Source organism: Panthera pardus, unplaced genomic scaffold, assembly GCF_024362965.1.
Source record: "Panthera pardus isolate Hobbes unplaced genomic scaffold, ASM2436296v1 HiC_scaffold_2, whole genome shotgun sequence".
In the NCBI taxonomy this organism is placed as follows: Eukaryota; Metazoa; Chordata; class Mammalia; order Carnivora; family Felidae; genus Panthera; species Panthera pardus.
The window spans coordinates 45,643,553-45,657,022 of NW_026526765.1; the positions used below are offsets into that span (position 1 = coordinate 45,643,553).

At 41.4% G+C, this 13,470-nt stretch overlaps 1 protein-coding gene across 3 annotated transcripts in view; it reads left to right on the top strand.

Annotated features, from left to right (window-relative positions):
- Positions 1-13,470, top strand: part of GRIA1 (glutamate ionotropic receptor AMPA type subunit 1) — a 305,276-nt gene that overhangs the window by 160,323 nt on the left and 131,483 nt on the right. For all 3 annotated transcript variants that reach the window (XM_053907050.1, XM_019464484.2, XM_053907051.1), the window contains 2 exons: positions 2,064-2,248; positions 7,344-7,397. In XM_053907050.1, coding sequence (XP_053763025.1) covers positions 2,064-2,248; positions 7,344-7,397 — 239 coding nt within the window. The remainder of the gene's footprint in view (positions 1-2,063; positions 2,249-7,343; positions 7,398-13,470) is intronic.

A 13,470-nucleotide genomic window follows, 5' to 3' on the forward strand; every position in this document is an offset into this window, starting at 1 on the left:
TATACTCTCCTGCCTTTCCCTTATATACTAAGCGGTCTTCAGAACCTAGTCATTATTGGTATAAATAAATAAATGGATTGTGCAAGGTGTGGAAACTGAGGAAGGGTAGTTTTGCCCTGAGTGAAAGGGAGGTTTTGCAAGAGGTTCCTGTAGGAAGGCTTACGAGACTTTTGAGTAGAACAATGGCTTGTGAGACTGTGTTTTGGGCAGTGTTAGGCAGACATTATTCAATGAGGAGGAGCTAGCAGAAGAGACCCAGAAACATTCTGTTTTCTTCAATTTTCCCTCGATTCTCCTCATTTTGATGATTTCCCTTCTCAAACAGCAGTCATTGGGAGGATTGCCTGCAGAAGGGATATTTCATGACAGCCCACAGCCTACTGAAGCTTGAGGCCTGGAAGGGGCAAACCTACTTCCCCAAATCCATAAAAATATAATTTTGATTATAGAGAGTCCCCTCTGGGTTGGCAGAAGCACCCAGGCTCGTGACTGGACTCTGCCTGTCTCAGAACTCTGAGCTCAGAGCTCTGCCATTTGCTAGCTATGTGACCTTGGGCCAATGACTAAATCTCTCTGAGCCTCGGTTTTCACATCTGTGGTGCAATGGTGATAATAATGATATGTATCTCACAGGATTAAGTAAACTGAAAACAAGAAAGCTAGTAGAATGGCACCACACACGTAGTACGTTTTCAGTAAATGTGAGGCTTAAGCACACCAAACAACTTGTACTGAAAAAGGAAACAGTGACAAGAAGGCGTAACAAACCGATCAATCTGTAGATGATTCTTAAGGCCAGGCACCATATTGGTCACTGCAGGAGGGATTAGCAGTGTTACAGGGAGACAGAAATGATGTACGCACAAAAGACTGAGGAGTAATGCAAGAGTGAAATAACCATCTAAAGTAGGCAAGAAATTGACTTCCATCTTCCCCTCCAAAGATGCCTATACTCTGAGAATTTGGGGAACCTTAAATATGTTCTATTAGATGGCAAGAGGGATTAAGGTTACAGATGGGATATATGTTGTTCATCCACTGACCTCAGAGAGATTATCTTGGATTATTCATGTGGGCCTAGTATAATCACAGGGGCTCTCAAATGGGGAAGGTGGAGGCAGGAAAGTCAGTGTGAGAGGGTGATGTGTGACAGGCTTGACCAGTCACCGCTGGTTTTGAAGTCGGAAGGGGCCATAAACCAAGGAATGGGAGCAGCCTCTAGAAGTTGGAAAGGTGAGAAAATGTTCTCCCGTAGAACCTCCAGAACGCAAATGCAGCCCCATCCACACCTTGATTTTAGCTCAAGAAGATTCACTTCAAACTGACCTGTGTCAATATAAGATGATAAATGTGTGTTGTTTTAGACCGCTGAGTTTGAGGTGATTTGTTACAGCAGCAGTACTAAACTAAGACACCATTTATGTCTTAAAGGTGAAACAAAGTAGCATTGAGTAACAGGCTCCTCTGTCCTTTAACTATAAATCAGAAGAGAATAATTTAATTCAGTACCCACTGATTGAATACCTACTATGTAAAAGGCAAAGTATTAGGTATTGATACATATCAAATATTCATGAATTTACAGTTATTAGGTGCCTATTTAGATACTGGGTTGGCACATTTAATAAGCAGCTACTAAATGCCCAATAATAATTAATATTTCTAAAATCCTTGCCATGTATCATACATTTTCATTTAACACTCATGATGACACTGAGGTAGGAATTTTTAACATCACCGTTTTGCCCTTAAAAAAAAACTAAAGTTTGAAGAAGCGAGGTAGTCTGTGCGAGGCCGTTTAACCAGTATATTGTATGTAGCATGAGGATTTGAGCCTTGGGTTCTATTTTAATCACACTGACTGCTAAGTTCTGGAAACAGAAGCACAAAAGAGACCCACTGCCTGCCTTCAGTGAGCTCAGACTTGCACAGTGAGAGAAAGCTGGAGCTGAGTTTGGTGGACGAGTCAGGTTGGGGGAGACAAGGGAGGTGGGTGCTGAGTGGAGGCGGGGTGGTACCTGTGTATCCTGATTGCCACTTCTCTTGTCTTACCCAATTTCCAGGTTTGTCCGTCCTGCAGAAAGTACTGGACACAGCTGCTGAGAAGAACTGGCAGGTGACAGCGGTCAACATTTTGACAACCACAGAGGAGGGATACCGGATGCTCTTTCAGGACCTGGAAAAGAAAAAGGAGCGGCTGGTGGTGGTGGACTGTGAATCAGAACGTCTCAACGCTATCTTGGGCCAGGTAGTAAGAGGAGCAAAGGCTCAGAGTGGGTGAGGGCAATGGTTTAAGAATGGGCTGGATGGCCTTCTGCCTTGAATGTGACAAAGAGAGCTCTTGATTAGATGAGATAGGTGACTTCCTCGTATTCCGTAATTTATAAATTTTAATTCTGAATTTTAAAAAAATTTTTTAGTGTTTATTTTTTTGAGAGAGAGAGTGTGTGTGTGTGTGTGTGTGTGTGTGTGTGTGTGTGAGTGGGGAAAGGGCAGAGAGAGAGAGGGAGAGAGACACAGAATCGGAAGCAGGCTCCAGGCTCTGAGCTGTCAGCACAGAGCCCGACGCGGAGCTTGAACTCACGAACAGCTAGATCACGACCTGAGCAGAAGTCAGAGGCTTAACCGACTGAGCCACCCAAGCGCCCCTCATTCTGAACTTTTATGAAATAGCACAAACAATGAAAGACTTGACAGTAGGCCTTCAAGTTGTTCTCAGATCAGTCGACCAAAAACTTACCCCCTTGTTTCCCTTTATGGTAGAAGGGAGATTATGTTGCACTTTAGATCTTGTGAACATGGGGAACACAGCCTGGAGAGCCAGATTCCTGGGTTTAGCTCTGGATTCTGTCACTCCATGGTCTAGCCATCAGCATCTCATTCATTTGGCCCACTGACCTGTCTTAGGAGTCCAAAGCAGCAGGAAGCACTTCTCTTCCTCCTGTTTCCTTGAACACACTCATGTGTCTGAGAAGTCTATTGATGGTACATTCTGGGAAAGGGCACTGTAACTTCAACCGCTTTTAGCCAGAGGTCTCTAAACCATGGTTCTCACCATCATCAGAGCTGGAGCATGTACCCACTGTACAAGTAACAGGCCTCTGTGTCAGTCTCCTATCCTTTTGAATGACACCAGTGTATGCAGGTGAGATAGCAAGAAAGTAGATAAAGATAATAGTTTTAGGTACTTGACAATATGACAGAGCTTGTTGATGGCCTTTCAAGACCCTGGGACCCCCACCAGGAGTCTTGCTGCCAGCTCAGCAATCACTCAGAGGCCTCAGCAACAGAACAGAGGAGATTTTAAAACTCGGGGATTGTTTAAGGCATTAATTATGTAGTCTGCTCTACAAAGGGTGGATCTGGCCTCCCCTCTTGGAAAGAGAAGCCAACAAAAATTGTTTCCATGAGATGGGAGTTCCCCAGGTTGGAGTCAAAGGATTTGAAAGCTGGTTAAATGAATCAGTATAGGAAAATGGTTAAGCCAAGAGACCCTGGAGACAGAGTGGCTTGGAGATAGAACCCAGCTCTAGTACTTACTAGCAATGGGGTCTTGGGCCAGGTTTTTCATCCATGCCTTGGATTCCTGATCTGTGAAATGGGCACAATAATAATTACAGCTTCCTTCAGAGGGCTCCTGTGAGAGTGAAAAGAATCTAGTCATGTAAAATACCTAGAACAGAGCCTGCCCCACAATGAGTGACATATGTAAGCATTTCCCTACTTTTGCTTTTTATAGCACCAGCTAGTACTGCCTTCTTGAGTCATTTCCCTCTTTGGGCATAAGTGTCCTCATCTGTAAAAGAGGATGATGGCCCCTGTTCTACAAAGCTGATAAAAAGATTGGAGAAATAGGAGTTGGGAGAAGTGCTGAATGTTAATTAGGTATTCTTAATAGACTGATAACTTGTCCTCTGTTGTTATAAAGACAATAGCTGGTGCCACTATTTTCTGAGCACTTGCCACATTCCAGACACCATGCCAAGCCCTTTCCATGCATAATGCCACCTCATCCTCATATCAACTCTATAAAACTGCTTCTATCAGTTCCCCTATTTTCTAACTGAAGAAACAAGGGACTATACTTGCCTGGGATTTCACAGCTGGCATATAAGAAAAGCAGGGAGTCAAACCCATCTCAGTCTGGTTATAAGGCCCAACTTTCCCCAAAATATTATGTTTCAGCCTCTGCTGTTTATAACTACCTCCCATGTCAAAAGACAAACTTGTTTTGTAAGGAAGTGACTTGTTTATGTGGGCATTTTAGGGTATAGTATATTAACTCAACCGTTAGATTCTTCTGTTCTGAAAAAGCAAGACCAAAGAGCTGAAAGGATCTTACAGATCATTCGGTTTACTGCGTGCATTCACATTTTACAGATGGGATAACTAATGGTCACATTGGTTGATTTGCCTTGGGTTCAGACAGCTAGTTAGTGACAATGGTGAGTCTCGAGCTTGCAACTAATAACGGCTGGCAGTCTGACAGCTTGGCATTGAGCATTCGAATTGGGATCTTTTCGGTCCAATACAAACGTCCTGCCTAACCTAAAGAGGGAGATAGTGATTCTAAATTCCAAGTGGGGAATTGCCTATCTGTCTCCAGGCTCCCAACTAGAATATCAGAATTAGGAGGGCAAGGATTTTTGTTTCATTTTCTTCCTTGTGGTATCCATGGTGCCTTGAACGGTGCTTGGTATGTTGTAGGTAGTCAATAAATATTTTTTTGAGTACACGGAAAGAAGAGGGAATCAATGAAGGCTCTAAGGAAAGATCCCAAATGTGAGATAGGTCTGAATATTTATAGGTAGACATTGGCTGGATAAAAGCCATTAAGTTGGAAAGGAGGGCATATAGGGAGGCCCAGAGGGCATGTGAGGGCTGAGGTTGCAGGGATGATTTAATAAGCCAGGTGAAGGATGCTGAGTGCCTACCGGGAGACAGTGACAGAAGGATGAACACACGATCGTGACTATCTTTGGAAAGCATTCTAAGGAGTTTGGGGTTTATTCTGTAGACAGTCAAGAATCAGAGAAGGTTTGTGAGCAAGGAATTGGGTTATTAGAATATAATGCTTTTTCAATATATTAGACACCAAATTATATAGTGCAATCATTAAGTTCAGGATGAGTTAGAGATGAGAGACACCAGGATTAGGCCATCCATCACATCACCCTGTTTTACTGTCTTTGTAGTGCTTCTAACGTGCTGAAATCTTGTTCACTTATCTGTTTATATATTTACCATCTGTATCCCTACTAAAACATCAGCTCAGCTTCTTGAGGGCACGAGGACCTTGCCTCTCGTATTCATAGGTTGGCCCCCGCACATAGCATAGTGCTTGGCATATCGTCCATGTTCAATAAATATCTCTTGGTTGGATTAATTAATCAGAGAAGGTTATACAGAGTAGCTGGGATTAGAGCTCAGCCATAAAGGTGATGAATAATCAGAGAGAATGGGAAAGGACATTCCAGACACAAAGATTATGAATTAAGGCAATACAGTGGAAATGAGCTTTGAAAGAATGGGGTCAGCAAGGCTATGGGCTCCAAGTGAAATTATACATTACCCTCATAACACCTGCTTCAGTTTGTAAGCTGGGGGCATTCACCTCTTCATCTATTTACTGTGGGTTTCCTTCCAGTAAAGTGGGACCTCCAGAAGGGCAAGTACCAAGTGTGACTCACTTCCCACGCTGTCTGCAGCGCAGTGCTTGGTACATAGTAAGCATTTAATAAATGTTTGTGAAAGGAAGGCAGGAAAGGAGGGAAGATAGAGCAGTGGGTAGGTAGGTGAATAAATGGGTGGAAAGGTTGGCAATATGTTGAACCATATGAAATTACTAATTTTTATCAATCAGTAGTCATCAATTATCATCTGTTGCTTATGTTTCAGTTGGTAATTTCATCTTGCAGAGGCTATTCTTATCCAATGCCTAAATGTGGTAGGCTGTCAAATATCTTTTATTTGCCTGTTTTGTGTTTACTAGAAGCTGAACAGGTTTTTGATGAAGGCATCTTATTGTTGAAAGGGTAGCAAACCGTTTGACAAGAAGATGGAAAAGTAATGAAAAATTATTAATAAAACTATCATCCCAATAGTATTTGAGCTCCATGGTCTGGAATTTCACAATCTATCTACTGTTTCAGAGCATTCATTGTGTGTGCTTGCATTTAATTATTCCCAACATAAAAAAAAATATATGAGCCGCTATGCACATACATCCAATTAAGTAGATGTCTGAATGTGGATTTTAATAACCTTGAAAATTTATTCAGTTAGACAAGAAGCCCAAGTGCTTCTCATATGTTTTATGCCTTCTTGTAACAGTGCAGGAGAGGAACTGAGCAGAATGTTCTAACCCCAATTTCGTGATTAAAAAATAAAGAAATAGATCAAGTTAACTTGCAGGCTGAGCTCGGGCTAAACCAAGACCTGGTCTTAGCTATCCCTCACTGGGTAGTATGTCTGGCTGCCCGAGAAAACCTCTGGATAATTCTTTCCACAAAAATTCCCCACCACCACCACCATGATTACAAATAGTTTGCACATTCAGGATGGAAGGGTTTGGGGGGACCCTGGCTCTTAACGATTAACCACAATCAGGTGTTTGTACAAAGACTCACAACAGTCAGGTTCCTATCCTAACACAACTACCTGACTACTACAGGATCTGGGCAAATAATTTCCCCTTTCTAGGTCTAACTTACACTCTGTATAGTCAAAGATTAGACCAGATGACCCTGACATTCCCTTCCAGCTTCCAGGTTGAGTGGTCAGTTAATGTCTGGGTCCTCAACTGGTTTAGGGAAGAAGGCATAATATTCAGGGAAAGAAGGGACTGGGATCTGAATATGGTTCATGCAAGGAGTTCAAGGTCAAGAACCTATTCATCTGACCGTCCACCTACACCCATCTGTCCATCCAAGGAGCAGATATTGTCATGACAGTGACGGGAAATTCAACACAGCATAAGATTCTTACAAGAAAATAACCTCCATCTAGGGAAAGGCTTTATGGAAGAAGAAGTGAAATGAGCATTTCACCTGAATTTGGGGGGTTATAATAACACTGCCCCACCACTGGTATCAGACAAAGCTGATTTTGTATTCTGCATCTGCCGCTTAATAGCTGGGTAGCCTTAGGGAATTTATTTAACCTCTCTATGCCTCAATTCTCCATCTGTAAAACGAGTATATCAATAATGCCACCATCATTGGATGTTTGTGATATTGTAGTTTCAGTACATTGTAAGCATTCAATTAATGTTAGCTGCTATTATTATTGCTGTAGCATTAATTGCTAATCTGATTGATGAATCCCTTCCTGCTGTTTTGTAGATTATCAAGCTGGAGAAGAATGGCATCGGCTACCACTACATCCTTGCAAATCTGGTGAGTACAGTATACTCAGGCTCTCAGCTTATATGTCTTTGCACATTTGGGCCCTAGCTTGCTTCTGTGATCCCCAGATGATGGGAACTGCATGATTGGAGAGGGCAATTCAGAGCTGCAATACTAAGTTTACCTTTTCCCCTCCACATCCACACACTATTGGTAAACCTCTAACCTTCCTTGGAAGAGACAGTCATCACAATTGCAGATTTAATGAGCTCTGCCCCTTGACAATAAGGACAAAACCACCACATCTTTGAATGATACAAGATGCTTCCACCCCACTGTTTTTGATCCTTTATTTTGACACCAGTGACAGTTTTACTGTTTATAAATAAACATTAAAATCACAATTATACTACTATTGACAAATCTTTAACTGGAAGCAGTTTTCCAACATGAATGATATGTCAATTTCATTTTTTTATTCCCTTTTCTAGGTGGTATAGATTAAGCCTGTCTTTTTAAGAAATGTTTTCATTTTAATATATTTGAAGTTCTTTTTATTGGGCACGATTATTTTCAATGTTATGAAGATTTGATTCATCAAATAATTTTTATTCATACTAAATTTTACTTAATAACAACATGCCATTATGAGTTTTCTTTTGTGGCCGTGATTTCTGGCAATTCTATTCTTCCTAGGTCATGTTTTGACCATACACCTTTTTTCTTTATTATGAAGTTTGACTCTTCTGGAATTTTATCCAAAACCAAACATAATTTCATTTTGCTTTTAGTCCCATTTTTTATTTTATTTTTTTAAATGTTTTTTTTTAATTATTTTTGAGACAGAGAGAGACAGAGCATAAGCAGGGGAGGGTCAGAGAGAGAGGGAGACACAGAATCCGAAGCAGGCTCCAGGCTCCGAGCTGCCAGCACAGAGCCTGACACGGGGCTCGAACTCACGAACTGTGAGATCATGACCTGAGCTGAAGTCAGCCGCTTAACTGACTGAGGCACCCAGGTGCCCCAGTCCCATTTTTGAAAGAGCTTTAAGAAGATGTAATTCATATACCATACTATGTGTCCATGTAAAGTATATAATTCATCGCTTTTTAGTATATTCACAGAATTATAGATCTAACTTTAAAACTCTTCACCCAAATCTAAATTTAAAACTTTTTCATCAGGGGCACCTGGGTGGCTCAGTCGGTTGAACGTCCAACTTCGGCTCAGGTCACGATCTCACGGCCTGTGAGTTCGAGCCCCACATCAGGCTCTGTGCTGACAGCTCGGAGCCTGGAGCCTGTTTCAGATTCTGTGTTTCCCTCTCTCTCTGACCCTCCCCTGTTCATGCTCTGTCTCTGTCTCAAAAAAATAAATAAATGTTAAAAAAAAAAAAAAACTTTTTCATCATCCCAAAAAAGAAACCCTATACCAATTAGCACTTGCTCCCCATTGCCCTCCAAATCTCCCAGCCCTAGCCAACTAGCAATCTACTTTTTAAGTATTTGCATATTCTGGACATTGCATAGAAATGGAATCATACAGTATTTGGTCTTTTGTGACATGCTTCTTTCACTTAGCATAATGACTTCAAAGTTCATCCATATTGTAGCACATATAATACTTCACTCCTGTTCATTGCCGAATAATATTCTGTTATGTGGATATATTGCATTTTGTTTATCCATTCATTTGTTGCTAAACATTTGGATGTTTTTCACTTTTTAACTATTATGAATAACGCCACAGCTTTGGGAATTATGAATTTGAATTATGAATAAGGTACAAGTTTTTCCCTTGAGCGTATACCTTGGAGTGGAATTGCTGGGTTATATAGTAACTCTGTTTAACATCTTGAGAAACTCCAAAAATTATTTTCCAAAGTGGATATATTTCCCATCAAGTCAATAATAAGTTTTTATACTGATTAAAATATTTTAATCAATAACACGTTTTGCCATGTGACAGTATGAGCAATTATCTGTTTTTCCCAATGTAGTTTTTTTCTACAAAGTTCGCTTATTATCCCGGCTTGTCTTTGTAATTTTCTGTTTCTATTAAGATGTGATTTTTAACTTTTTATCTATAACAAAGTGTATCATGTTAGTTTTAGGCACATTATTTTGTATCATTTCTGTGAGTACTATTAATTATTAATGGCACAAAAGATTGTTATTTTCTAGTTATTTCTGGAACAAAGGTCATTAGTAGAACAATGGCACAGGGTCTGGCTGTAGGTAAAGGGCAAAATTGCAGAATCTAAAAATGGTGCCACAGTATCCTGCCTGAGCCTTCAGTTCTGCTATTCTTTTTTGTTTGTTTGTTTGTTTTAAAAATGTCTACTTATTTATTTTTGAGAGAGAGTGCAGGTGGGGTAGGGGCAGAAAGAGAAAGAGAGAGAGAATTTCAAGCAGGCTCTGCACTGTCAGCACAGAACCTGATGCAGGGCTCAAAGTCATGAACCATGAAATCATGACCTGAGCTGAAATCAAGAGCCAGACAATTAACCAACTGATCCACCCAGGTGCCCCTTTTATTCTTCCTGACTTGATCTCCATTTTCAAACAGGTCCCTGCCTAAACCTTCTTTCCCTTCAAAACTCCCTTGCCTTGGCTGCTCCAATATTTCAGACACAGGACTGGAAATAAGAAGGGCTTATTGAAATAGGTTAATTTAGACCCAGACATTAATAGCTAAATATGCTACTTTTCTCAGAGGTATTTGCATTTTAAATGGGGGTGGGCTGTCTAGAGACTTTTAAGGAACCAAGAGTCTCACCCTAAAAAAGGTATTTCCAAGGATGGAATTTCTGACTTTGTAATGAAGCAAACCCTTGACATCCCTCGAATCGCAGATCCTTAGGGCTAGAAGGGACTTTGGAAGTCATTGCCATCTAAAGCTCATTTGCTCGGAGAGAAACAGAACCAGCAAGGTGGCATGGCCAGGGGCACACAGCGGGCCAGGAATATATCTAGGCCTACCACCAAGGTTAGCCAACAGCATCCAAAGCCTTATGCACTACTCCAGGATGCCTCTCAGTACACAAGGTGCAGGCACCCTGCTGCTTGAGAATACACAGAACAGTGGTGCGGGCATGCATAATCACCTCTCTGGGGTAAGATAGAAATTACATATCAGTGGCCTCAGAGCCACCGAAAGACCCCAGATAATTAAGTTGCCAGCCTCCATCTGTTGCCAAGTGACCCCTTGGTCACAGCATCACCAAGTCAGCCCCTTTGGTTTCTGTATCCTTCTGATCTGGATTCTTCTTCTTCTGACCTAATGAGCTCTCAGATCCTTACAACTGCCAGCTAATAGGATGCAAATTGCATATACCATCCAAATACAAAAGACTTACATGTTCCAATAGATTAGTTGATAATTAGGCTTCAAATTACTAATTAATTCAGTTCGAAACATAGGCGAGTATGTGGTGTGTGTTTTTCTTCCTCCTTCAGAGAAATAACGCAATTTATAAGATGATAATTTTTAGAAATTCCGCCACATAATTAGCCTGCTGCTGCATGGAACTGACCCCCTCCTTCAGAATGTTTGTGATTAGGGTGTAATTATAGAGTTAGAAACCAAGGACGCTTTTGAAAGGTTTAACAAAAGGAGGGAGCTACACTTTTATTTCACAGTTCTCTCTGCACAAGAGAAATGGAATGCATGGGCTTTAAAGCAGCCAACAGCATTTTTCTAACAGATCACTTTGGAGGGATTCAAATAGCCAGCTTTGGGGGGCTGCTGGAAGAGAGGAAGGAAGGAGACTGTGGTTAGAGAGGAGAGCTTTATGTACACGGAGTTAAAAAAAAGTAGCATGAACCTTCCACCCCCAACCCCCGCTTTTTGTCCAGACACCACCATTAGCTGGCTCTGTGATCTTGGGTAACTCTCCAGCCATCAGTTTCCTGACCCGTCAGATGGGAATGATAGTTCCTGATCTGCACGCTATAGTGTCATTGGAGAGATCAAAGATGATGCTGAATGTCACCATGTTTTGGAAAGTTGAACATGTTCTACATAGGTGGGAGATTCTTACCACATATACTAAATCTGCCCAACTGTATGTCACTTATTGGGTGTATGTTTGTGTGTGTGTGTATACACACACACACACAGACATACACACACACAGACATACGCACACACATATATGCTTATGTATTCATATTTTATACATGATAGGATAGATGTGTATTTATATTTCTAGAGCAGTGGTATGTCCATAAAGTGTACTTGAACCTTGCAGAAATTGGAGAGCTATGCCATTATTTCTTAAAGAAACACCTAGGCCCTGGAGCCCTCCAAAGAGCCAGGCTATCCAGTCTGGCTGTCTGTCCTCCTCCAAACCCCAGTACTGACTCCATGTTCATTCGCTGCTCTGACACTGTGGTCAAAGCAGACACCTACCTGTCAGGGCCCTCCTGAGTTACAACTTTTGCCTTTGTGACACATCAGCAACAAATCTTAGACCAAACTAGCATTTCTCAAAACAGAGGGCCTGTGGACTCCTGCAATGCATCTGCAGAGCCAGTTTGGGAAACATTGAGCAAATACATAAATGTTTCGGTATCACTGGAATTGTAAAAACGAGTACTCACAACATGGGACAAATTGCAAAATTATTAATATTGATGATTAGAGTTTCATTGAAACAAAACAGTACATTTTAAAATGCTTATAGAGAACTAGCAGGCCTCTGAGAATTTACGAAGGGTCCAGCAGACTCCAGTTTGAGAAACATTGAAGGTGTTGATTCTCTTTCAATATGGACCATATGGTACCTCCTGGGGGGTTAATAACAGTAACAGCAATTCCTCCCATTTTCAACCTGTTATGGTTTATGTGAAATTTTCTTATGAATTACACTGCTGGCTCTTGAATGTTACAATACTCCTGTAGAGTAAGCAAGGTAGAATTTATCATCCACATTTTACAGATGTGGGAACTGAGGCTCAGATATATTATGTGACTGAGCTGCAGAGGAGGAAGGCAGGGACCTAGTCCATGGAGTCTGTCTGGCTCTCAGGAATCTGACAAAAACCTAGTAAGATGGGAATAAGAATAGGACAACCAGGCTAGCCTGATGCCAACCCACTGGGAGCCACTGACCCAGAATTCCTAAAACCCCTGATGAATACACTGGCAATAACTACTATAATCCATTGAATCACTGCACTCCAGGCGCTATGAGAAATACTTACATGTGTTATTGACTAAACCCTTACCATGGTCTTGATAATATTATCCCCATTTTCAGATGAAGAATCTGAGGTTCAGAAAGAGCAGGGAATTTTCAAAAGTCACAAAGTTTATAAAGTGATGGAGCTGGGCTTCCCCTCCAGGACCAAAGAGCTCTGACGTACATGTGCTTAGTACCGTGCAGTGTGGCTGCTGAGGGTGGGAAATGAAAGGAAGGAGCAAAGGTGGGGCTGGTGGTTCTTGACGAGAGGGCTTGAGTTTAAATCTTGCCTACAATAGACCTGGAAGTCAAACTCAGGCTTTCAAGCTCCTATTGGCTACCTTGTTAATTATACACTGATGGAATTTCATTTTAAATATAATTTCTAGTCCATAAGGAAGCTGAGGGAGAGACAGTGAGGTCAGGTCATCCCAGGTCTTAGTGGGATATTTGAGGATCAGCACAGCCAACCATTCCCTCCATGTGATTGCATATTAACTCCTGTAAAGTGTTAGAGTTGGAAGGTTTGGTCCATGGGGCGGTTAACCCAAGCTCCCAGCTCTGTGCTGCTATCAGTCCTGAGAAGGAAGTGTTCTTTAGTCTCCTTGTTCTCCTATGCTGAGAAATCTGACTACGCTTTCTAGACAGCCAATCTTAATGCACTTTCTTTGGTTCTCTCTTCCTGCTGTCTCAGTGCCCCACCTGGTCACATTTGGTTTCCACAGCCTCTGTTTAGGCAGGTGGTACAGTGGTTGGGAAGGGTGATTTGAGGTCAAACAGTTCTACTTTTAAGTTCTGGCTTTATATTTATTAGCTGTGTAACATTAGCCAAGTTACCTAACCTTTCTGAACTTTCATTGCCTCATCTGTAAAAGAGGGAATAGTGTGATATTATCTACCTCCTCATTGGTATTATGACAATCAAGCAAGACAATATGT